At 36.2% G+C, this 27,897-nt stretch overlaps 1 protein-coding gene across 1 annotated transcript in view; it reads right to left on the reverse strand.

Annotated features, from left to right (window-relative positions):
* Positions 1 to 24,085, reverse strand: part of Sclp (leucine rich repeat containing protein 20 sclp) — a 50,264-nt gene extending 26,179 nt beyond the window's left edge. Inside the window, exon 1 of the mRNA XM_090380570.1 lies at positions 23,904 to 24,085. Coding sequence (XP_090236696.1) covers positions 23,904 to 24,021 — 118 coding nt within the window. The 5' untranslated portion in view covers positions 24,022 to 24,085. The remainder of the gene's footprint in view (positions 1 to 23,903) is intronic.
* Positions 24,086 to 27,897: the final 3,812 nt, after the last annotated feature.

The raw sequence follows: 27,897 nt of genomic DNA on the forward strand, positions 1-27,897 counted from the left end.
GAAACAAATATAGCCTTGAGCTTTGGAATAACTTTAAGCTTTTTGTTTTTTGAAGCCCCGATTAGTAGCTGAGGATTCGGATTCCGGTTTTTTTTTTCTGCTAGAGTAAATTCTTTCAATTTTGTCTGTGTTATCCGCTTCCTCCTTGTCGCCGCCATTTTCCATATACCTTTTTAATATTTGGGCATAAGTATGCTTTGTCTGTGCCTTGGCTGTATACGTTTCTTTCGTGTCGGTGTGTGCATCAATCTGTAATTTATAGTTACTGTAATACAGTAATTTATAATTACTGTATAAAACGATAAATTAATATCATCAAATAAAAGAATAACGAAAAGGTTACAAGAATGTACTGTATTTGGAATAATGCTGTTTATTTACAGTATTTTCTCTAATACGGAATTATTTATTGGCGGTACAATGGCACACAAAAGAATATGTGTACACATTTAAATGTACATTATTCTGAAATTTCCTATTTATATAGCGAGCCATATACCATCGAAATATATTAAGCTGTGTGGAAATTGCAATTCCTGCGTGGCAACCAGCTGTCTGTGTTTTGGTTGCGTCAAGAGCTCAGGGACATGGTTCAGCTGTTCATCTGCATCATAAATTTGGAAGCCGTTTTTAGTTTTCTTTGAAAATCTCCCAAAGACTTGGCTGCAAAACATCCTCTTTCTGAGCTGCGTCATTATCTTCTTAGCAAACCGCATTTTGTTGGAAAGAAGCCAAAGTGCCTGCAACGCAGTTCATTGCAAAGAAATCACATGACATTTGGCGACCAGCCGAAGGGCCGCTTTAAAACAATAATAGTGAAACGCTTGTTATGCGTTATGTTGACTCTTGAATATATGAAACATCAATATCTACGAGAAAGAATCTCTCCTAAATTGTAGCCAGTAGAAGGCAATACTTTGTTCTCTGCATGCACGCATCCTGTGTCGCGTGTCGCAAGGCCAAATTCCCATTAAAATCAAAAGAAAAATAAAATAAAATAAATAAAATAAAAATGGAGGAGGCAAGCTTGAACACGCCTTGCGTTCTTCCTCTAGCCCGTGCTTTGAACCTTAAGGCCAATGAGCTTCACAATTTGTCTTCATCGGTTACTGTACTTTTCAAATAAACTTAAAAACAAAGAATGAATTGCTGCCTTCGTTTAGATCAAAGCAGTACGCAGGCGCTGTCTCTAAATATTTACATCCATTGGTGATTATAGTGTAACATAGCAACGAAAAAGGCTACATACACAAAGCGAGAAAGAGAGAGTTTTCAAATACTGTAATATATATTTTTTTATTTTTTAGCTTCTCAAATAAAGACTTAAAATTTTTACTAAAATTGCCACGATTAATTATTAAATACATTATTCTGAAATTCCTATTTATATAACAAACCATACAGCATCAAAATATGTTCAGCTGTGTGGAAATTTTTATTCTGCGTAGCAACCAGCTTCACAGGAATTACAGTTTTGTACTAATTTCTACTCGCTTCAAAGAAAGCTGTTGAAAAAATAGCATTATTTGTCGCAATTCTCTCTCAACGACATTATAAGAAGCAAGCACAGATCACAGATTCGATTTCATGCATTCTGTTGGACGTGGGCTGAATATTAGACAGTAAGCGATACTTCAAACATAGACTCAGTTTAGCATTTCTGTATAAATTATCTACACGATTTTTTTCGTTTAAAAAGTTGGATTTTAACCTTGAGTGGTTAATTTATTTAATTTGTAATGGTGTATCTATTTTCGGTGATAAGTCCTTTCATTTATATCCGACTTCGTGATCATCCAAATTTGTCAAAAAGAATTGAAGCAAAATAAGAAGAAACCCTTCAACCAGTAGCGTAACTATCCTTTTTCGGGCCCGGAGGCAAAGAACATATTCAGGCCCCTACTTAATTAATAAAAATTGCAAATAGAGGAGACAGTCAAAGACGCCGGGCCCCTAAAGGGCTCGGAAGCAATTGCCTTGCCTGTCAACATGGTAGCTACGTCACTGCCCTCAACTGTAATAAATGGCGAATAAGAACTGAGTTTATTCTTCCACGAAATTAATTTACACACTGAGATCGACTCAATGAATTATGGAAACACAGCACGGCTTTGTTAGGAGAATATCATAACGAATCCGACAATTTTTGTTATTATATCCCCACCACATTCTCGAGACATTCTCATAGAACTATGCTTCGCCGTCTACCTTCTGTTTGGAGGGAACTGGGTGGATTCCCATAGATTAATTTATCAGCTCAATACAGCTAAATGGGATGAATTAATCAGCTAAATACAGCATCAAAAATTTCCGTAGAGGAATTTTTGAGGCTGTATTTAGTTGATCTCAGGTGGAGGGAGTAGGGGTTTTTCCAATGAGATTCCAGGATTTTCAGTCAGCGCATGAGATCAGTCCGTGAGCACATGCTTCTACACACTATAAAGATATGAGCAAAGCGCTCCCGTGCAGTAAAAAATAATAAATAATATAGTTTATTCCGAAGTTCACATCATTTGTAAATAAAAATTCTTGCACACACACACACACACACACACACACACACACACACACACACACACACACACACACACACACACACACACACACACTTTCAAAATTATTAAATAGCTGATACTATTTGCCTTAATGAAATTATAAACAGTTAGTAGACCTGTTATGTAGTTTTCTTTTTTACTTTTTTTTTTTTTTTTTTTTTTACTAGATGTTCCCACTGGCTGAACCAAAAAAGGTTCTTCAACTTTTGTATATAAAGCTTGGATTAATGAAGGATATCGTTAAGTATCTGGATAAAGAAGGAAGCGGATTCTGATATCTAAGGAAAGTGTTTCCCAATTTAACAGATGCAAGGCTGAAAGAAGGAATTTTCAGTGGGCCTCAAATAAAGAAGCTTCTATGTATTTGAAACAAAGCTATAAGATACTGAACTAGTAGCTTGGCGATCGTTTAAAGCAATTGTGTATGGATTTCTTAAAAGAAGATAATTATAAATCTCTGGTGTCAATTTTACTCCAATGTTATAAAGATATGGCTGTCAAATGACTTTGAAATTTTTTTTTTTTTTCCATTTCCATCTCAGTTTTTGTCTCCAAATTTGGGAGATGCAAGTGGAACGTTTCATAAGGACATATCCACGATCAGTAGCGTAGCTACCCTTTTTCGGGCCCGGAGGCAAAGAACATGTTCGGGGACCCTACTCAATTAATGAAAATTGCAAAAACAGGAGACAGTCAAAGACGCCGAGCCCCTAAAGGGCCCGGAGGCAGTTGCCTTGCTTGCCTACATGGTAGCTACGCCACTGCCCACGACAGAAAAGTGGTACCAAGGTCGCTAAGATACCGCCATCACTGCGAGGGAAAGCAAAATGAACTATAAGAAAATCTTTGAGTGGCAAACGTAGCATATGTATTATTGTATGATATTTGAAATTGGTCGTTCATTAAGTTACTAAAATTATGAAATTTTACTAACTTAATGACATGATTTTGGTATTTTGGGAATCAATAGATCAATTTCCTTTAGAATCTACAACTTTTGCTTCAAAGATACCTTTTTTTTTTTTTTTTTTTTGCCGGTGTTATCAATCTCTTTATAGGAAACGCGCGTAAATACAGCAGCTCCTTGTATATACAGTTTAAAATCCTATCACTGGTTTTCTGTGCTATATTTTATTTAGAATACTAAAAAGCTGAAAAGTTTCAGAGGAATAAAAATCTTTAAATAATGCGTTTTTCAATTAATTTCATTACTATATTAACTTGCATTACTGCGCTGTCGTCTTAAAGTCAAGGCCGTTTCGTGTTGGGGAGCAATGGGTGCAAGTCGCCAGGGGAAACCGACGAGGAAGCGGAAACGAATCTGCACGAAACGGTCGTAACGGTAAGCAGCGGATGAGTGCATCTGAATATGCATGCGGTTCAAGCAAGTAGAAGAAGAAAATACCGTATTAATGTATTCACTGCATGGCCATATATTTTGGGAATGTAATTACCGCGTAATTTCGCAATTTCCCAATTTAAGAATGTGTCGTATTGTGTTGCATGGGAGAGAGTGAAAATCGGTTTTATATTTTCACGTTCTGCTCACAAATAACTCAGAAGTTTCCTTGAGCTTTAATCTGTGTTTTAGAAACGATTAAAAGGGAATATTTTCTATTATGGATATATTCTATCGTTTCGCGAGGCCGGAAAAATGTTCTATCAGTCATAGAAGCACTCGTCTGGTATATCGGGTCAACTTTAACTGAGACACAAATTTTTCCCTTATGCAGTTTTTGAATTCAAGAAAAAAAAAAAAAAAAAAAAAATCCTACCTACTTCCACAGCACAACCCCAAAGCAATAAGCAATTTATTAGTATGCTGGCTAAACGTGCTGAAGTTAGTTTTAATGTAAAAAAAAAAAAAAAAAAAAAAAACTCTGAGCAAGCCAAAGTTTCCTCAAAAAAAAAAAAATAAATAAAATAAATAAAAAATAATAAATAAATAAAATAATAATAATAAATGAAATAATGATAATAATAATAATTAATAAAAAATAAAATAACATAATAATAATAATTAATAAAAAATAAAATAACATAATAATAATAAATAAATAACCTTGGGAGTCAATAAAGAACCAAGGCTCAAATTCCTGATGATATGCCGCTAAGTGAACGCGATTTTATCTCTTTTATTACGATATGTTTGTATTAAACCCTTCACAAATGAAACCTGCATTTGTGAAGGGTTAATAGTGAATAACTACCAAAAATGAATCACCCATAGAATCTGTGACTGTTAAGAGGAAGCACCACTTAAAATGTGATGAAATTCTGGAGATCATTCGGTTGTTCAGAACTAGAGCCGAGGTAGCTAAGACGAGTACCAGTACATCGTGTATCAAGTAGCTCACGACCTACTGGTGTGGAAAGAAAAGAAAATCAGGAAAGATTTGAAGACTGTTTGAATATCATCAAATATTTCCTGATTTTTTTTTTTTTTTTTACTTTAACTAGTTCCTATTCAACTCTTCTTTCCTATTTTATGGTGGGTGCCTCTGTCTGGACCCCCTCTTTATTTTCTCTTTCCTCCCTGAACCATCCCATACTATTCCGACTTTACCCCTTCCACTTTCTTTAATTTGTCTATCTCGCGACTTTGCCATGATACAGATTAGCAAGACGACAGTAGATCCTGGTCGCCTCCACGTGGCGGGGATGTAGGGGGTAGGACGTGTGACCAGGTGTTGCCGCTTCCCACCTGCTAAGAGCTAGGTACCGGCCGACAATATAACACATCATAAAACTTACACACACTACACACAAATGGCCGGTTTTGGAATGCTCTATGGACCATGTTCTAGTCACCACGGCTCTGTGGGGAGGCGCATTGTCCTGCTGAAAGAGTCCATTGCCCTGTGTATGCACAATGACCATGAAGGGATGCGTCTAGACGTACCAGAGGTCCCAACGTATGCCAGCTGAACACGGCCCAGATCATTACCGACAGTCCACCTACCTAAATAGTTCCTGGTTGACATGACGTGTGCACAGCTTCGTGCTGTTTCCGCCAGATACGCACCCTCCCGTCTTCTCGAAAGAACTGGAAACGGGACTCATCGGATCAGGAGACCCGTTTCCAATCATCCAAGGTCCAGTGCCGATGTTGTTTCGCCCAGTTAAGGTGTAGAATCCTGTGTCGTGGTGTTAGCAATGGGACTCTGGTGGGTCGGCAGCTCCCATAACTTGTGGCTAATGATCGCCTGATGATCTTCGTGGAGACGTTTCTTTCTCGTTGAAGTCAGCGGCGATTTGTGCTATTGCCTCTCTCTCTCTCTCTCTCTCTCTCTCTCTCTCTCTCTCTCCGGTTGGCTGAAACAATGCGAGACAGACGTTGACGGCCACGTTCATCCACCACCTTTCTCTATTTCGTTATTGGTGAACTGGCTGGATTAGAACTGTTACTATATGTCTGATCTTGTGTTTACCCCCCTTCATAGTCCTGGCTGTTATCCAGGAATTGGTGATACAATTACTGTCTCTATGACTTGCTGAATTACTTACTGGCAAGTGCTGGAGTTGTGTGTTTCTCCTAAAAGATTATTAATTATTAGTTATCTAACACAGTAATGTTTTGAACTGATTTTTTTTTTTTTTTTTTGAATGTGGGCTTGTGTCGACTCACTTACACCTTGTCTTAATATTGGAAGTCTTGACTGTTGAGGGTTGAACTTCGAATAGTATTCTGGGCCTCCGTTTGGTACCCCAGTATTTATGTTGTTAGTGTTTGGCAGGATAATCTCATGAAATGTAGAGTAGATCATTGACTGGCCCTTCATTGGCTGTAAAGTGTATACATACGTTGTAGAAGTTATTGTGGTTTCCCTCTGAATTTAGGGGATAGACATTGTGGAGCTGATTATGTTAGCTAGACAGTGATAATGTCATTGTTTTTTTGTTTCGTGTGTGTGTGATTTGTAGTTGTTTTAATTGAGTATATATTGTTTTCTGGATGTTTATTATAAATAGTTAAATTATTGTAAATAACTGATTTTTTTTGTCCCTTACCAGTTGTATGGCCAATGTGTTGTGTTATGTAAATGGGAGATGTGCTTTGGGAAATTATTCTTGCTTTTGTGGAGAGACTATAAATTGTCTTTGTTTCTTCTCCTGTGTTGGGAGGAGCGGTAATGATTTTGGTTGCAGAAATGTATTCTAATTTTGTTTTATTGTTTCTCACTGTACTTGTGGGTGGGTATTGCTAACTCTATGCTAGTATTGAATTGTAATGGGCTTAAAACTTAACTTGGTTTTTGTCTAGACATGATTTTCTTTTGTTTCCTGTTCACCTAATGTGTGTGTAATGTGTAGGAAATAGAATTGGTTTGTTAATGTCTCTCCACTTGTATTGTGGGATAGTCTATAGCTAGAGCCAATGTACATATTGTTGTTACTGTTTATGGTTGACTGATATTTGGTCTTAAGTTTAGATTAAGTATCTGTTCACTAGTCTTTCTTAAATCTGTTGTACTTTCTTACTCTATTTTACTCGTTCTTCTAGGGGATGCCTTTTTCTTCTTCCTCTACTTTCTATCTCTATTTCCCCTTCCCCCCCACACTTCTCATTCTATTACCCATTTTCCTTTTCATAAAATACCTGAATACTTTGTATTTTTTACTTTCTCTTCTATTTCAGGGGATGTCTATTTCTTCTTCCCCTTATCTTCTATCCAACTTTCCCTTCCCTTCCAATTCCCATGCTTCTCATTCTTATATCCACTTTCTTTCCCTAAACACCTTCGGATTCCCAGGCTTGCCTGATAGCCCCAATAACAGTTTCATTTTAAAAGCAGTCCCTGGCGCGCCTCATCGTGGCCAAGGTTTGGAGTCAGAGGACAGCTAACCAAGTGTCCCCTGTCCCCTGGCTGCGAAGTCACCAGGTGCCGGCACTTAACACAACAACACACATACTTACACACCTACATACATACACTTGCCGGCATTGGCCTTTTCTGATGCTACTGCGGTTTATAGGGGGAACCCTGGAGACCGCAATTAAAACAAACACACCTTTCTCCGCCCACAGCGCTGTCCACGATGAGTTGTTATTCCGGAAATGGCGTATTCCCGATTCACTCTTAATACTGTAGAACGGGGATAGTGCAATTTCTGTACCACCTCTGCTATAATGGGTGCATGACGCATAGTGACCAATGCGTCAAGCACCCACTATCATCGCTCTTGCAAAGTCGGTTAACTCACGGCATTTATCCATACTGACATCGAATTACCGTGTATGTGAATACAGTGTACCTATATATACCTGCCAAGCGGTGGGTTCGTCCACTAGCGAGAGGGGTGGTAGCGTAGCGTTGCCCAGGAACCAGGTATCACATGAATTCTGTCCTTTCAGTGTACAGTACCAGCAAAAGAACTTATCGAGTCTATTAGCTACTGCCAAACATTATTTTATCTTTTTTTGCGAAGAGGTCGCTTTTTGCATATACCAATGCTATAGAATCTTCCTATCTTAAATTTGCTTTATGTTTAAGTGACATGTCCTTTATACTCAAATATATCAAAAATTCTTTCAGTGATTTTCCTTATCCAAATTATAAAGTTCACTGAGCGATACAAGTGTTAATAGTTTGAATGAAGCGGCATCTTATTCCACTCATACGAGATTTCTGATGACAAAGAACAGAACGGCAGATAAAAAACTATATAAATTATATATTAAAAAAAAAAAAAAAAAGTTTTCCGTCTTACAACGTCAAGGTGAATGTTTCTTTTTTTAGTCTCTCTCTCTCTCTCTCTCTCTCATCCTCCGTCCCTCGCCTCTCCTCCTCGTTCCTTGGTATTTGCTTAATTTTCACTTCAGGAATTCTGACATCAGAGCCCCATAGGCATGTGAGACAGGTGCAACCACATAGGGCCTCGCGCCTTCATGGGGCTTTGAATGCATCACATTTTTCTTTGTTATGTAGCGAAAATATCGGCAAGCGAACAAGGTCGAGAGAGAGAGAGAGAGAGAGAGAGAGAGAGAGTCTGAAAAGCAATTGGGTAAGGCCTCGTGTCGACTCGGTCTCATATTTTGGTATGAGAATGACAACACTTTGGCATAGATGACAATCTTAGATCAAATGAATGGATTAGAACACGCCAAACGCATTTTTAATTTTTTGAAATGCATGTTCTTTTTATACTGAGCAACGTAATAGTTATTACTCAGCCATGTTAATATTTGACACCTACAGCAAGCAAACTTGACTCTAGTTGTTGTTAACTGAAAGGAAATTATCAAAGTTATCACAATTTGATTATTACCATTTTCATATGTCCAACTTATACCATTATCATGCATAAAATAGACACTCATGCTAATTTCCATATGCTAATTTTGTTCATGCACTGATCAGTTGTCAAATAATATACTATACAAGCACGAGATCCCTATACTCCTTGCCAATATGACTTTATTTTTTTAATCGCAGATTTGGCTATTAGGCTTAGAGGATCAGGGCCTACCCGAGCTACGGGCCTGCCAGGCGATCGCCCGGGGCGCTGACGCTTTGGGGATGCATGACTAGAGGGTATCGAAGGTTTGAGAGGGCACATATGCTTCGTGGAAGGGAGGGGGAAACGAAAGATTTGTGGAAAGGTGTGGAGGCCCTTCATCGTTTTAGCAAATTAAAGCTAATTGAAATATATTTGCGATCATCAATGTCGCAGGCAAGATTAATTTCATTAGAAATACTATCAATTGAAAATGATGTGGCTGAAAATTTGGATTTTACCAATGTCATTAATAAATTTTCTGATATAAAATCAAGGAAAGGAATGCATTAAAGGAATTTCGTTTGGCACTTGATAAATAAATAAATAAATAAATTTTCTGTTTATACTCCGGGACGACCAAACGATCAGAGGAGTTCACAAATAGACAGAATACAAGAAACAGTACCGTATTCAGTAGTCACGGGCTTATGACGTTTGGTGTTAATAACAAAAAAATCCTTCTTAAATTTTTGTTTTGTATTTTTAAACAGCTTTGATGTAACTTGTTGTAATGTAATGTAAAATCTATAATTATTCTGTAACCATCTATTATTAAGTATTGTCAAGTGTCAGTCTGTCTCGAAATCCTTCCACTTCCAGATGGGATATAAATATAGGTGATTGGCTACAATCCTATATGCATCCCATTTCTTTCACATGAGCGGCTGAAATTTAATTATAGAAACTATTATTATTATGTAAATTAAAGGCAAGCATAACTGCAACCCGCTGCTAGTATTTTGATAAATGTCCTTATAAAAAATTGACTCTCTTGTAAAATTTTTATTGTTAATATTTTAATGTGACAATTAAAACATTATAAATATTCTGGTTGTCTTTTTTTGTGTTTACATTTGTTTTTTTAACTTTTCTCTAGAAAAAATAAAAATATTAACTCAATAAAAATACCTTAATTTTTTTCTATCTGGAAGGGGGGCGTAATTCCTCCCCGCCCGTAACGCCAATTTACCTAAGGCCGGCCCTGTAGAGGATTATAACACGTGGATTCTGGAACGTCACAACGCCAGACTTGCGGTGATTATCGTTAAAAGAACTGTTGCAAGATTTTTGATAACCAGCACAGGCTAAAGTAACAGTGGAGTCACTTGTCATTACGCTTTTTTGTGGAAACTTTTTTAATTTCAAGTTCCTTAAGTAAGTGGATTGGTTGTGAGTCGCCAGTATTCTTGGTCGGTTTCTTGATCTGCGAGAAGCCACGATCGCAGTTCTTGTGAGGAATCCCACAGAGAATACATATAATGAAGAAATATCCTCACCGCCGAGCAACCAGACAAATCAGCAATAAAGGATATATAATTCATGTCGCTTATGTCTGACAGACAACACAAATAGTCGATGCAAACAGGCGGGAGAATATGTAGATAATTGGTGACATGCTCCTATTTAGAACTGATTTATTTATGTTAGTTTATTATTATTATTTTCTAATTCCACCGGGTCATCTGGTAAAAATCTCACATTTCCAGTTTCATATTATAAAAATATCAAATGGGATGGGTGAATTGTCCATTTCAGTATCAAATTAAGTCGCAATTCCAATGCAAGTGTGACTCGATTTTGCTGTCAAGAACATCTACTATTTAGCAATAACGATTGATATTTATCGTTCCTCATCAATTATCGCTAATGTGGATTCCACCGCTGTCGATGGAGAGTGGATCTTCTTGTCTGGGCCACATAGCTATTTCATGGGTGTATTTGGTGGAACGAAATTAATCGCGCCATCTGTCAAAGATTTTTGATAAAATTTGACACAAAAAACATTTCATATAATTAAATGAAGAAAATTAATAAAATTGTCCGCATTTTTTTGGCTTAAATTTGAGTTTTGGTTAAGGAACTTTCATTTTATCGACACGAAATTCCAACTTAGGCTTTTATTACCAAAATGTATAATTTTGTTATCAAATTTATTTGGCAAATATATAATATTAATGCTCTTTCAAATCAATCAGCCATCATATGCATGTAGTTAAGTAAATAAGCAAGTACTGTAGTTAAAATTTAAATAAGCCTTTATCAGGCAGTTAGGATTTAATAGTAGCAGTCAGGAATAAGTTATGGCATAGGGTACTACTATTTTGTCTTATATTAGTGACGTAATATCATTATTTATTAGCAAAACCCAGGGTAAACTCGGCTTGGACTGCCACTGTGCAACCACTGTATAACATTCGATCACACGCTTGATTAGTCAGATACCTAGTATATAACCCTATCGAAAATAAAACACACGCACAAGCTCTCTCTCTCTCTCTCTCTCTCTAATTTAACTTTAACTGTCGCCTTTTCCACAGACGTTCAGTTACATACCATTTCTAAAAATATTCTTATTGGCATATTACTTTATAATCCACCCTCCTTCAATATTACTCTTATAATCCACCATCCTTCACCAACTTACAACCCATCAGAATATGAAATACGTGTTGTAATTGTTCAAGCTTCAACCTCAACAACACACTTTTCATTCATCCACATTTATTTTAATTCTAGAAAGCAACCATTCTTCAAAATTAACAAAAAAAAAAAAACAAAAAAAAAACGAGAAATTCATTGTTAATAAATTTACTATTGCTTTCCAAAGCTCAAACAGTCCTCCGCACTTGGAACTATAGGTTCATCAACCATCCGAGTTTCAGATTACCTTAAAAGAACAACAAAAAATTTCAGCGCAAGATTACAGAAATTACGGTCCCAGATCCAGTAACTTCTCTCTAATATTAGGAAGTGTAATGTTTTAATTTTAACCTTGAGTCTTAAACTAGCATCACTCGCACTGTACTATACTGTACAGCAACAAGGTTAACAAACCTTCTTGACATTCACATAAGTGATGTACCTCTAATTTTAACTGCTTGGAAATTACCAATCTCTCATATTGTGGCTGTTACCCAATAAAGCGAGTATCCATCAAGTTTTCTGGCTTTTCTCAAATAGAAATCTCGAATGAATAAAGTATAGGGTAACCAAGAAGACCTATTCTACGTTTGTAATGAAAGTGAAAATAAACAATTCGAGTTACAGAGAACTCGAATTCAAATTGGTTTCCATTCTGTCGTGACACAAACAAGGAAAGTTAACTGTAACTTTGTGGCACATGCCCAAGTTTTTTTTTAGTGAAAATGGCATTGACAAACTAAGGAATGATATGGAAGTTTACCGTGGAGTTCACTTCACGTTTTAAGAAATCCCACAACTAACAACCACAGATCAAAACAGACCATTCATGCGCGCACCCTAACATTAGGCACAGAGTACAATCGTATTTGTGAGTACACTACACTAATGTTCAGCATTCAGTGTCTTATAGGATGCGATAATACAACAAGTCATTCCATTTAGGCTATGTGATAATCATCATAAGATTACTATAAGCGATTATAGTAATCGCTTGTAAGCGAAAATATAGGCGATTACTATATTTCTTTGGAAATATGACGACTGATGTAACTACAGTACTGACATTCAAACTGAACACTGTCTAATCAGAAAAAAAAAAAAAAAATTCGTTGGTATCAGTATGACAGTCCATGTGTGACAAATGTCATCCGCAGAAACAATCTCCGATAAGGATAATTTTCATTCGGGCTGTGTACATGGAAGCTTTTCTGGAGTGACGTTCCATTTTTTTGAAATGTAATGTGAAATTGATTTGGAAATACCAGTCTCTCGAGCAATTTTTTAATGTCCTCGAATGGATTTTGCTTTACAGGTAATTAAACATTGCGTTGAAGATCGCTTCTTGTTCAGGATCGCCCAGATCTTTTTTTCTCTCTCTCTCTCTCTCTCTAGCTTCCTGTTTTCAACAGCTTCTTTCTTTGTGCTCCAATTGTTTTTCGGAACAATTGGTGCAGAACAGCTAAATTCGAGAAAATTTTCCGGAACTTTCACAGTCATTGTAGACCGTAATGACTCAGGTTGCCCATTTTACCTTTTTTTCATCCAGAAGAAACCTGTTATTCACTACCGAATTCAGTTTTTCATCCAAAAGAAGAGAAAGATTTAGGCTTGTTCTTACTTTTGACCATCGACCACTTAGATACAAGATCTCAGGCCGACCAGTTCATACCATTTATAGCATTTTGTTTGCAGAAGCGCTTGTTCACAGACCGATCATCGTATTATGCAGACTGAAAAATGTGGACTAATCCACGATATAAATCCTATTTCCTCCTCCTGAGATCGGCTAACTACAGTTCCATTGAACAGGCATTTAAGGATTCTTTCAGCTCTGATGTAATTCGAATTCAAACCTCTCTACAGGGGTGACAGAGAGATATATACTTATAAATGACTTAAAACCTTATTCAATCCATAAAATTATAAAGATATGAAAAGGCATCAAGCTTGGAGTAGGACTTTTGGAAAAGTTCTTGTCCATGTGTGGAAAAACTTATAGAAATTTATTTTGAAAACAGAGTTTTAATTCGCAGTAAAAAAGAAATAATTCGAACCTCATAAAATCCAGTCGATGGATAAGCTGAAAAGTTATGTGTAAATCGAGCATTATCCTCTCTCATAATGAAAGAGGATAGATTGTTTCCTATAATGATATACAATATTTATATTTTGAAATTGTGTGTGTGTGCATGAGGGAGAGGAAGATGGAGCTATTTTTTAAGCACACAAGGGTAAACAAAAAGTTCTGCATGGAATACTTTAAGTGAAATTTTTTCTAAAGAACCCAATCCGATTATTGCTGCCCGATTTTAACCTTCATAAATTACGCATTTACGCTAATATTTCTATGCAACAGCCGTTATCTTATGTAACGTCTGACATTTTTATTAAGACAGGACAGGTGCCAACATCCTCCTGCACAGTCCTTAGTATTGTAACCACAGCCACTCAGTTTCCTCTTTGTCTAAATATAACGTTGCATTCACAGCTAGTCATTTACTCTCTTCGAAATTATCAAAATTAGCAAGGGCGACATTGAGTCCAAAGGGTGTACGTGCCAGACTATCTCAGAAAGAAATGAAAGCTCAAAATTATCACTGGACAGTGTTTAATTAATAATGGAAATAAAGGTGTACTGGTAATTGCAAAAATGAGAAAAGGCAAGAAAGCTCCAACCAGAAAGTAGAGAGAAAATAACCTTTCGGCTATTCAGTGCTTGCTTTTTTAAGAACACATTCCGCTGGTATATTCAGCAGCCAAAATGATCTTAATGTCATCGCTTCTACTCAATGATGCATTTTAGAGTAATTTAGAAAACTGTTATACAGCATTTTCATATAATAAACAACTTCGCGTTTTTTTTTTTTTTTTTAACTATACAAAATAAATCAAAAAAGTAAAATAAATACAAGTAAACGTTTTAAGTTATATTCAGAATTATTATTGGCAAAATGATGCAAGCATATATATATATATATATATATATATATATATATATATATATATATATATATATATATATATATATATTACTCTCAGCACATCTACCTTTCCAGCTAAATCGATGTCCCCTTGCGTTTGTGTGCCGTTCGAGAAAAGGTATAAAACTTTAGAAACGTCTGACCAGAGATTGTTCCGAAAAGTACCTATTCTGTGTTTATCTGCACCTCCACAAAATTTTTCAGGTACCACTGGCACCTCTGTCTACATATCAGAGTCACCTAGTTTCGAGAAGCGAGAGTACAGTATTAACGCCGACCTGGCTTCGGATCATATTACAATGAACTCTCCCAAATTCGGCAGTATTGGGAACTGATCCTTACATTTTCTGTATTTTGGTAATCATACTGTAATCACAAAAAAAAAAAAAAGAACGAACAGTATTGCATTTCTAACTACAAGAGTACTTCTATATTTACTTTACACAGTACTGTGCAAATCAACCTTTTTCCCGAGAAAATGGTAAGGTATAGTTCATTGAAAAGTTAAATAAATCCTGCACAATGTAGTAAAAATAAAAAAAATTAATTTTAATTTTCCCTTTCTAAAATATATCCTTAACAGTACGATATATTTTGGAAGGGAAAAGGCGAAAAACGTTTGGCACAGTTGCTTCACCCGTCTGAATTTTGAGCGTCTTTGACAACACCTTTTCCACAACAGAAAGACCTGTGTAAACTTTTTTAAAGGCCTCACTTCGTGGTAGTAAAAATTCCTTTTGGGCGGCATAGAGCAAATGGATGAAAGTTCCTGTTTGAACCATGTTAGTGAATCGTTACTTTAACCTAATGCTTCATGTACGAATCGTTAAACTCATGAATAAACTGAATAATATCCGTCGTTTATTATTAATGATTCACTATTCTTGTTCAAGAAAATCAATTAGACATTCCATGATCTGGATGTTGTTGGAGAGCGGTAAAAACTTATTTCTCCGAGGCGAAATCTTTACTTTGCACAACACAATGAGCTCTGACATTCCAGATGATTTTTGGGTGGTTTGCTGGATTTGTCCGGTTTCCTAAATATTGCCGGAAATGGTTGCTGGATCAGGTCACAGCGAAAATCATGAAAACACAAGGCAACATTATATCGCTGAAAGCGTAATTACAATATTTTCCTGATATATACTCAAAGAATACTAGCTCAAAGTTAGTCTCCATTCGTGGCATTAGCTGTGGATGAACGTTACGATACTCGAAAATTTATGATCCAGTTCCAAATGTTTCCTGTTCTTTCAAAATAATTTTAGTTGAATCTCATTCTTGAAGAATCAAGCCAATGTGTCTGCGGTTTTCGCCTATAGTATATTAAGTTATAAAAGAATTTAATATAAACAACGGGTTTGAAGGCTTACGTGAAGTTGAAACTCAACAAATCAAATACAAACATATTTTCTTGATAAAAATCCATAATAGCTTTTACTGTATGCGTTAAAAAATAAATAAGAACGTAGAAACAAAAAAACAGTAGAAGATCTTATGAAACTCTTGCACATTAAGCTTTTTTTTTTGCTTTCATGACAGTGACCTTTCCAAGTCTTTCTAATAATAGATAGATACAAATCGGTGCTTCTCTCAAAATGCTATTCCAAGCTAGCGTTTACACACTTACCAGAAAAGCAATTGAATAATTTTTAAACACACTGTCCCCTTGGATACACCAATTCTGCGAGTTGCACCGGTATTGCATTATGAGAAACTTCTTTTAGTTTTTTTTTTTGGAACATATGCAGCCAATCTTCATGGCGCAATACCTAAGAAATCATAGAAGCATGTCGAATTGAAACATTTTATTTCAATCCATGCATACTACAATCTATCCCAGCTTTTATTATATAATAAACAAGAGATTGCTAGACCATTACAAACAGCTTTGGAACAGAGGGGAGGGAATTGTATTTTTAAAATGAGATTTGACTGGGTAAGGATCTACCCAAGGCCATAAATTTCGATTACAATTATAACAAAATTACAATGACAATCACACTGTAACAAGAGCAAAAATTAAAAATATAAATAAATAAAACAATTTTAATAAATAATAAAAATGGCCAACAACTTCGTTATTATTCTTCAAATTATAACTTCGTTATTATAACTACAAATTTGAATTATTTTTATTCTGGAACCTATATTGAGAATAGTTTCAAAAACCAGGATGGAAGCTAGAACAAGTTCGAGATATTAAGGAGACTGAAGTAAGAGAGCAATATAGTGTACTGGTATCAGTCCGGAGCATTCCAGTACAGTATACAAATATCACAGAATGCCAGCAACTATTGTGCTCAACTAACTTTCTAAAGTTACGTAATTTTGGATTACTGTATTCGTTCCAGAGATGATGCAATGTGAAGTGTTGTTATTTAGGCCAGATCAGCTAATGTGTATTTAGAATGGGATGAAATGTGTGCCACGACATAGATCTGCAAGCATTAGATGTTTCACATTTTCACCTTGATTACTAATTTCCTTTTCCAGAAATTATTCCTGTTCCAAAATGCACTGCATTATTATAGAATATAAATATTTTGTTTATCACATAAAAGTATTAATATTAAAAATTTAATTACTCTTTATGTGTTCTACTCCGAGTATATGGCCTTAGTTGCTAATGCTCCTAAAAACCAAACAACAACCGTATTCTACTGATGTATATAGTTTCCTGTTATTCAATGGCGTCATTTTTTGCAGCAATTTATACAATTATTTAATAACGATTATTCCTAATTCGTGTTGGAAAAAAAAAATTATTATTAAAGTAATATAAATGTTAGAACAGAACACTTCACCGTGTGGAGTTCAAAATAAAAATAATTTATTGAACTGCAGTGACGCCATTGAATAACAGGAAACTATATACACCAGTAGAATACGGTTGTTGTTTGGTTTTTAGGAGCATTAGCAACTAAGGCCATATACTCGGAGTAGAACACATAAAGAGTAATTAAAAAGTGAAAAAGTAGGTATTAAAAATTACCGTAAGTAACAGCCGAAGTGTTTGCGCCTTCAATAGCGGATTTTGCGATTTTTTTTTTTTTTTTCCTCGACTAGATAAAAGCCACAAGACAATATTCACCTTTACGGAACAATTTAATGGCAGCTACGAAGGTAGAAGAGGAATGTGATTGGTCCGAGACGGACGTCTGTGGGAGCTGTATACTTTCAACTACAGATTCCAGAAAATAGTAACTGTTGTAAAATATAAAATCCAAGAAAGTAGGGAGAAAAATTATCGTACATTATGCCTTCAACAGCGGATTTTTTTTTTTTTTTTAGACTGAATTAAAATTGCAACAGGATATGGTTTATCAGCATAACCGACTTGATGATTGTGATTGGTCCGAGTTGGACCAATCACAATCACCAATATGGGAGCTTATTCCTTCAACAATTTCTGTAGTTGTACAGATTGCGATCGCCGTTGCGGACCCGAAAGAAAGCTGTTTTAAAGTTGATTGCTCTGCCTGTCTGTTGAGAAGGTGTGAAGGGAAACTTGGGTTCATCAAGTCACTCTGTGGAGGTAAATACCTCCTGTATAGCTTTTCCTGGACTGAAAACAAATCCCAAAATCTGTCAAACGATGTAACGTAAGGTAATTATTCCCTACTTTTTAATTACGCTACTTCAGTATTCTATTGATGTTAACATACAGAAGATTGTTCTTTAACTCCTATGTTATGATGATTATTATTATTATTTATCGAACACTAACATGCATCACAGAACAAGATTTCTTTACAGCGTGTGGTAAAGGTATGGTGCAGGTATATAATGAAAATATTTTAGGAGAAATAGGTTCGAATTTAATGCAGTAGAATTTCTATTGACAACAAAAATGGAACCCTGACACCTAAAAATTATAATGTACAGTTGAGAAAACTCGTGCGGCAATAAAATATGTAATTTGAAGTAAAAAACAAATGGCACTGATATCTATTGATATGTATTATGACAGTTATCTGGCAATCAACGACATACATTTTGAGTTTTTTATTGCGAAATTTGCCTTTTTCTTTTAGCTTGGGTGTGATAAAAGAGATTTTCTACCAGCGGAGGTGAGATTCATAGATATATTATGATTCAGTATATTGAGGCAAACTGTTCAGTAGCGTGAGACTCACTGATCGAAATTCTTTTTCCTACAGTTAGAAGCCTCCAGAGTAGACAAACATGATCACATACTCCTGTCTTCAGAGGAGATTAGTCCTCATCCTCTTTCAGCAGTATTTTTTCTTGGTGTAAACACACTTCCTACATATTACCTTTAAATGTGAATAATATATTAAAATATAAAATAGGAATATATTGCTGGTTTACTAGTAATATATTCTTATTTTATTATTTAAACATCAAGAAACCAGAGAATACTACCGTCTGAGCAAATTAGTAAGAAACATTCACCTGATGGGTGGTGGATTAGCTGAATGTTACTAAAAAATCAGGAAACCTATAAGGGCTGTCATAGCGATGACAGCCCTTTTCCGGCAGGCAGAAAATAAGTTTTAACCAAAAGTGCGGGTGAAAATATGCGCATACTATGGGGCGGACTGAACTGATTTAAGGTTAGTTGTTTCTGCGCATCCACCATATTACCAATTCATTCATCCAATCAGTTCACGGCAACAAACGTACAGTAATATTCAGTGCTTCAGCTACAATATAGAGTTTATGGATAGCATGTGTTATGTATGAACAAAAGAAATAATAAAAAAGCTCGAAAATCGTTCTTCCACAAAATTTGTGGAAGAAATATTAAAAATAATGATGAAACCCTATCAAGTTTAATGTAAAAATTTTCACATGATAAGAAGGTGGTTAATGACAGAAAGCAGGGTATGATACTGCATCAAAACCTAGAAAAAAAAAAAAAGAGCCAGATGGGCTGAGAATTGGCAGTTGAAGCTTAACACTGAAAAATGAAGGTACTGCATATGGGAAGCATACAGAAGTAATCCCATAATAACATGCGAATTGGGTTGTTCCACGCTCTAGCTAGTGGAGAAAGGAAAAAGACTTGGGACGGAAGTAATTGTACAGCCCCAACACGAAGTTCTCTCTAGCAGTGTAGACAAGCTGCTGGGACAGGCAACTCATGGTGTTTTGTCAATGATATATAGGAATTTTGCCAGCAGGGGCATGGAGGTGATTGTCCTGTTGTATACAACAGGACAATCGCCTCATTTTACAAAGATGTGGGAAATGTAATGGGGGCAGAGAAGAATAACAAGTACACGTTACCAAGAAAGACTTCGGTTCTGCAAATTGCAACATTTGGAAACTAGACTATGCGCATACTATGGGGCGGGCGGAACTGATTTAAGGTTAGTCGTTTCTGCGCATCCACCATATTGCCTGCTAAGGTTGTAGTGTTTAGGCTTGAAATGAATTGAGTAAATTGGATGGCATCCTAACCCTTTTTGTTTCTCATTTTTAAATTTGATAGTACTTCCTTTGTTTCGGACCAATACATGTTTCAAAGAGTAAAGGTTGGTGGAGAATTTCTGGAATCAGGAATTTTCAAGCTCGAATCTGGCTGCAGTGGCAGCAATTTTTAGATTATTCTATACTCAGCAATTGCACTGTGATATGGTGAAATCTGATAGACTTCATCTGGATGCATGATCTCGAGTTCCACTAGACTCGTCATTTACTGAGTGGACTACATTGTATTTCTTCTTTATCCACCGCACTCTTGACAGTCCAATAGGGTATCAACAACTTTTTCTTAAACTTAATGTAGTTGTAGTGTGGACTTGGCGCCTGGTGTAACTTCGGTTTTGCAGTGCCTGATTCATCTGTGCATGAGCAGTGGCTTCTCTGATGCTGTTATTCAACAACGATCGTATCTTTATAAACACGAATAGAACTTTTAGGTTCTCATGAGTGGGGGGATATGAATGGATATTGTAGATATCATCTGTACGCTAGATAGTAATCTCTGGCTCGGCTCCATGTGCCAGGGATGGAAACTATCTGGTGGCAGCTTGCTGTTTGTCAGCTAGGCAAAGTAGCTATTCACTCAATACTAACAACACCGACACTACACTACGGTACATGCACATCACTACACTGATTGGCTTTTATCTGTACGATAACTATACACTACGGTGTTGCCACAGTTTGGTCTGAACCGCATCCCAACATAAATAAAAATAATAATAATACAAAAAAAAAAAAAAAAAAAAAAATACCCCCACCTACTTCCAGCATCCCAAAAGAATTTTAAAAATAAATCTCCCAGACAGGTTAATCAGTTGAGTTATAAGTGTGTCAGTTAACAGTGAACATTTTCATGAAGATATTGCTGCCAGGGAGAAACGTTACTAAAGAAGCTGGCAGATCAACGTTAGACAATGAGCAGAGAGGGTCCTGATCATTATAAACGAAAACTAATAATAATAAATAAATAAAAATTGCTTTATTATATTTTTCCGCCGTTTATTGTAATATTGTTAAAAATTGCTTAAAATTCCAACCAGCGTAACCTGCATTTCTCATTCTGTGAGTGCTAAGCAATATCTGACTTTCGATTCAGCTCATAAAAATTTGAAGTGTACCATATTTTGGGAAGTAAAAAGAAATCAGAGGCATAATATTTGTAGTTCAGCGAAATCAGATTGTAAAACAATATTAATGTGCCAAAATTTCCGACACCCATTTTGAAAAGCTCTAATTTATATGTGGTCATTCACTGAAATTACTAATAGTTCCACCTCCCATCATAGAGTCAGTGACTCCGGGTGTTTTTGGGCACACAACATGCAATATATATACATACGAGGCGTGACAATAAAGTTTCTAGAATAATTAATTTAAAAATTTTATTTTGAAAATTATACAGATGTAAGGCCATCACTTTCAAATTAGTCCCCTTCAGACTGTACACACGCATTCCAGCGTAGGATCCATTGATCGTAACATTTCTAGTACTCACTTTCTGGTATCTGTTTTAATACTCGCGTTACATTACTCTGAATTTCACAAACTGAAATAGAAAGAAGTCACAAGGAGACGAATACGGAGGATGTTGCAACGTTGTGATTGATCCGTAGCCTAGTGGTCAGGCGCGCAGGTGCATAAGTACACGTGCCTTGAGTGACCGGGGTTCAAGCCCGTGAATACGGTGCTGTTTCTTGTAATCTGTCTATCTTGTGAACTCCTCTGACCGTTTGGTCGTCCCGGAGTATAAACAGAAAATTTATTTATTTATTTATTTTGAAGTTAAACTCTTTGACTACAATGGCAGAATGTGCGGGAGCATTTCATGATGCAAAATCCAGGACGAAGCAATTTTTGGTTGACTCACTTGCGAAGCCTTTCCAAAACTTGAAGGTAACATTGTCGATTGACAGTTTCATTAAGTGGAACAAACTCTTTGTGGACAATTCCTTTCGATCAAAAAAGCAAATTAACATGGTTTTGACTTTGACATTCTCGCTTTTTTGGGTCTTGGCGAGGAAGCTCCCTTCCATTGTTGACTTTGCCTTTTTGTTTCGGGGTTGTAAGCAAATGCCCAGCTTTCATACTTTGTAATCACGCGAGAAAGCAAATCTGGAACATCTTCAATGCTTTCCAACATCTCCTGAGAATGTCACAACCGGATTTCTTTCTGCTCATGAGAGGTTTTTCGGTACCAGTTTTGCACACACTTTCCTTATCAACAATTTTTCAGTCAAAATTAATCTAACACTTTCCAGATTAATGTTTAGTTTTTCGGGATTCATTCTTGTGGTTAACCGCCTATAGCTTTGAACAAGATCACGCACACGAACAATGTTTTCGTCATTTCGAGTCGTGGAAGGACGCCCTGGACCGCGGCATCTTCGACAGATTCACGTCCTTCTCGAAACTTTTGCCTAATTGAAAACGCATGGTTTCGACATGGTATCATTTCCATAAACTCTGGTCAAATTTTCCTAAATAGCCGTTGACGATTCGCCGCTTTTCACCAAAAATTTTATCACAACTCTTTGCGTTCCATTTTTCAAGTAACACGGAACTGAAACACGTCTTTACACAAACCAACTTGTACAATGACTGACGACGTTTCCCCTTTGCATGGAATTAAAGGGGGGGGGGGTCAGGCTACACAACGGGAGGACGTAACGGTTTACAGTATGGCCACTTTGACGGAAACAAAATTATTCTCGAAACTTAATTGTCACACCAATTAATACAGATTTATATATCTGTATTAATCAAGGTGCATAATGACCAAAGTATGGAATCCAGATCATAAACGAAGCTTTAAGTTGTTAACACGAGAGAACTTGAATACATATTATTATTTCTTGTTTATACTCCGGCACGACCACCAGGTCAGTGGAGTTTACAATAAATCAATCAATACAAATGTTAGTCGTATTTAGTAGTCACGGGCTTGAACCCCGACCCACTCAAAGAGCGTGTGCTACTACTGCACCTGACCACTCGGCCACGTCAGGCCTGATTTCCTAGTAATACACTGTTATACTTTGTTAGCGTGGCTTAATTACATCTGAAGATTTTATGAAATTTTCAACCCATTTATTTGTTAGAGCAGTTTCCCCCCCCCCCTTTTTTTTTTAATTAGTCCTACAGTTATTTTCAAGAAGTGCTGCCAGTTCAGTTTTAGTAGATTTATCTTTAGCGCACCTCCCCAATCAGCTACTATGATTTATATACCATTCTTTGCATTGTTCTAAGCAGCATTTTCCAACTAATGATATGCATTCCACCGATGATACTTAAATGTTGTGAGGCAGAACAAAAGTAGATAGCATTTATCTTATTCTATAAATATAATAGGTAGTAAGAGAAAACTGTATTTTTTTGATAGCTGATACTGAAGTTTATATATACAAAAAAAAAAAAAAAAAAAAAAAAGGTTAAGGGTATCTAATCTATGGACACTCCTAAATTCGTCTAAGAAATGGAACGTACAAAAACACTGCAAACATTAAAGAGAAGATTAAAAAAAATAATAATAAATAAAATTAAAAATTCAAGGCTCTTGCTTTGAAAAAAGCTGGAAAGTTGAATTAACTTAGATTAATTCATTACTTTCCAGTTACCTTTACAAATACTGTATCAAATTAACCCGCAATACAATTTAATGAATTGTCAATGGCGTGACCTTGCTGTTAGAGCCTGAAAATTTTGAATTCTAAATTTGAATTATTCAATAACAGCAGTCATAGCAAATACATTATCGAAGCATTGGCATCCATTGTTATACAGTACCAGTTTAGGAATAGAAAGTACAAGAAAAGATAAATATTATTTTAATGAAAAATGCCTCTTTTTATTTATATGTATAATTTTCAAATAACAAATTATTCGCTAAGCTACTCTCACTCTAATTTAATTTAGTCTTAAGTACACGAATTTAGATGTGGAGGATATTGTTAAAGTTCCTTGATCTCCGTGAAAAGAAACTTACTAAGATTTTGGTCCTCCTTGGCTGTGTAGCATCTCCGAACCACCTTGGTGACAGCTTTTCCAGCCATGGCAGCAACGGGATGCGGCATCGACACTAACTCGCTAGGAACTGCGCACATTGCGATTTTTGAGAGTTCTTGATCTCGACTTGTTCAGGTTATTTCTGTAAGTTGGTGTGTCTGTTAATGCCAACGGCTGGCGGTTAAATATAGCACGTCCTCCTATTACAGCGGAAAATCGTCACTGATGACAACCACGTGGTCTTGTTGCCAAACTTCTACTTCTTTCACCAGAAAGATGCTCAGTTTTTATTGGTGACAGTGTGTGGCAAACACTTGGAAAAAAATAAATAAAAAAATTTTAGGTTCAGGTAAGGATCGTTAACATCAGATGGTCCACAAAGGCAAGAGTTTCTTCATCTCTGTAGTAAGTATCTTCTCAGGTACAGTTCTCTGCATCTATCGTAACTCTGGCTTCACTCACCCCTATATCCCTCTGCTGTTGTCGATCATCAACCCGAAACTCAATTTGCCTTCTTAGAACGTGAACGCAGTCATTTACTTTAGAACGTTGACATCAAGATCATTTCTTTGTCATCACGGCTATAGGCTCCTTTTGTTCACCAATAAAAGCATAATATGCATATGATTGATTTTAATCACTCAGTTCGTACTTTTAAAATATTTCATAAATATATACCATATATATATATATATATATATATATTTTTTTTTTTTTTTTTTTTTTTTGCTGACGCTACATAACCTTGCTTTCTGGCACCACGTGCCTCTACTACTACTACTACTATTACTACTAAAACAACGCACTACAGGGCTTGGCAGGTTGCTAACTGGTTTAGAATCTATAGTATATTTAAAATTAAATTATATCTGTTATATATTAAAATTAATTTGTTATTGGATTCTCTTTCTCCGCCTTAAAACACAGAGCTGGTGTGAATCACTAGCAATATGTTATCCAGCATAAAGATTATAGCTAAAATATTTAAGTTTCATTGCTGGAATTTTCTTCGCGGTAAATATATATATGTGTATATATATATATATATATATATATTTTTTTTTTTTTTTGTCTTATTCGTCATGAAGTATATTGGAAAGCAAACTGCTCGCTACACAAATAATGCACAATCTTTTTCTTTCAAAGGGCCGCATTAAGAAAAGTTAAAATACGAACATCTAAAACGACCATTCGAACTTTTAGTTCATTTTTTTTTTTAAATTGCAAATATCGTTTTACTATTTTATTGGAAACACACAAAAATAATAAAATTATTTTTGTTAAAATTATATACTTTTCCTAAATAATATTTAGTTAATTTTCGAAGCTTCAACTGTGGAGGCAACTTATTCCAATGATTAATAAGTCACTGACTAAAGGAACACTTCCTACAGTCCAGTCCATAATTTTTATTCCTTAGTTTCAGTTTATGCCGTGTGATTTAACAAAATACAAATTTCACCTTCATTCATTTTCCCATCACCCCCTCAGTCTTCATCATCCAGTAATTCGTCTTGTGATTGGTCACTTCCTCTGATGAGCTGTCTCCACCTCTGTCTTTTCCAGTTCGTGCAGTCTTCTCTTGCTTGCTCATCATCGGATTTCTTAGGATATGTTTACTTTTACAGTACAGGGTAGTTTCCAGTTGCTTTCCCTGTTGGTAGTAAAACCTGCAGCCATTACCAACCCACTGCAGGATGGAAGCCTCCTCAACAATTTATGCTGAGGGAAATGAACCATAATCTGCCACACTGGTCCAGTGCTGGTTGGCAGATCGACCGTATTTAGCAGTCAGGGGCTTGAACCCCGGTCTACTCAAAGAATGTGTGCTACTGCACTCACGTTCCTGACCACTTGGCTACGGAGGCCGTTCCCTGTTGGTAGTAGCTTCCTCTAACTGAAGCTGCGTTTGCTACAGTTTACCTGTTTAGGTTCCGCCGCCACCAAAACTCAGATTACCGGCCTACCTACTAGTAACCAGATATGTAAGCCCTGTCTTCATAGCATGTTGAAGGGAAGGCCCTGCCTTCTCTCGTCTGTACCTGAACTAGATTCCCTCAGTCTTATAAACCACAATCAATTTTTCCTTAGTTAGCAAGTCTGTAGTCTACATATTCGAAATCTGTTCTCATATGGGGCACTTTGTTGGCATCACCAGGTGCTTTGAACCTTTTAAAGAAGCTTGAATTTTTTTCTTTTATTATTATTTTTATCTATTTATTTTTTTTAAATTCAAATGTGGCTTCTATAAGTGGACACAGCATTTCAAGTGCATTTTTACACTTGAAATGCATTATATTGCGTTTTCAATATATTGTACAGCAGAGTTATAACCATCCTATCAACATTATACAAGCAATTATTTGATAAATCATCCGGGCCTTCCGTGCAACTCGTCAGTACTACCGGAAAACTTATAATCACAAACCCCCAATTCTCTCTTAAGTTTTTAATTCAACATATCCAAGTGTATAATTTATTTTCAAGTTATTATTTTCTAAGTAAAACATTGCATTTCGCAGCATTAAAATATAATTCGCACGTATGTGAGCATCTCTGAAACCCTCGCATGTCGTCCTGAAGAAGAATTGATCACTGATCATAACCACTTTCCTGATCCCATTGCATAGCATAAAAAAATAAATAAAATAAAGCCAAATAGTATAAATCAGCTATGTAAATTTTTCTGGCTAGTGCGATGACTGATGGAATAAGTGGGCAATATGGAAGGATGCAAAGAAAAGACAAATTTCTCGGTTCAAGCATATTAATCTACTGGAACAGTCGCTGCTTTCTGAAGAATTTGCTGTTTGTCTTGTGCTATTAATTTGTTTAGCTAGTATATTTATTGTATTAATCACAAATTGTGTATTTCAGTTTTTATTAAAATCCAGAAGGAAATAAAGTACTACGCAATACAAAAAATTGAAAATATTGCCTCGTGAGATAGGTGCAGCGAAGTGAAAACTAATACATTATCATTAATTAGTATTACTATTAAGCAGTCTAAGTGATGCAAGGAATCAAACTTATTCTGAATAAGCCAAAAAAAAAAAAAAAAAAAACTGAGCCAATCACAAATTGCCCATTTCTGAAGAAAAAAAAAAAAAAAAAAAAAAAGTAAATAATCCAATTCGGCTTTTATCCTTGTATATTGGAGGAATAACTTATTCCAGTAATCAACAACACGCTGCCCAAAGATCAATTTCTCTTGATCTCTAGTGGATTTTTCTCCTTTTTCTGTGGCCCTCTTTGTTTTTGTTTCATCTTCCAATATGAAAATACTTTGCTCATTCATTCTGCTTATTCCTTCAAAGATATACTTCTATCAGGTCATTGTTGAGATTTATAGTCTCCAGGCTCTATAATCCACGTCTTCTAAGACGTTCCTTACTTATAGGAACAATCTTTACCACTTCCACCCAATCTAGTTGCCCTTCTTTGGACCCTCTCGAGAAATTTGCTGTCCTTTTTTAGGTGTAGCCTAAAACGGACAGCAAATAGTATTACAATGTTCCAAATTAGGTGTTCCGAATTGTTTTATAAAGAGGAATAATTAGCATAGGCCGCCGTAGCCTAGTGGTCAGGTTGTTTGTTTGTTATTTGGTTTTTAGGAGCATTAGCAACTAAGGCCATATTGCTCCGGGTTATGCGGTGGTCATTCCCTGACCTTTCCGCATCCTCCGTATTTGGTGGTGATGGGCTCGAACCCCGGTCTAATCAAGAAGCGTGTGCTACGCACTGCTGCTCCTTCCCACCTGGCTACGGAGGCGCCTAGTGGTCAGGCGAGCGGGTGCATAAGTGCACGTGCCTTGAGTGACCGGGTTCAAGCCCGTGACTACTGAATACGGTGCTGTTTCTTGTATTTTATCTATCTTGTGAACTCCTCTGACCGTTTGGTCGTCCCGGAGTATAAAAACAGAAAAAAACAAAAAATCTTCCCTGCTGGCAAATATCCTATTGGCTGCCTGCTT

The sequence above is a fragment of the Mastigoproctus giganteus genome, chromosome 8 (genome assembly GCF_048544385.1).
Source record: "Mastigoproctus giganteus isolate SK-2022 chromosome 8, ASM4854438v1, whole genome shotgun sequence".
NCBI lineage: Eukaryota > Metazoa > Arthropoda > Arachnida > Uropygi > Thelyphonidae > Mastigoproctus > Mastigoproctus giganteus.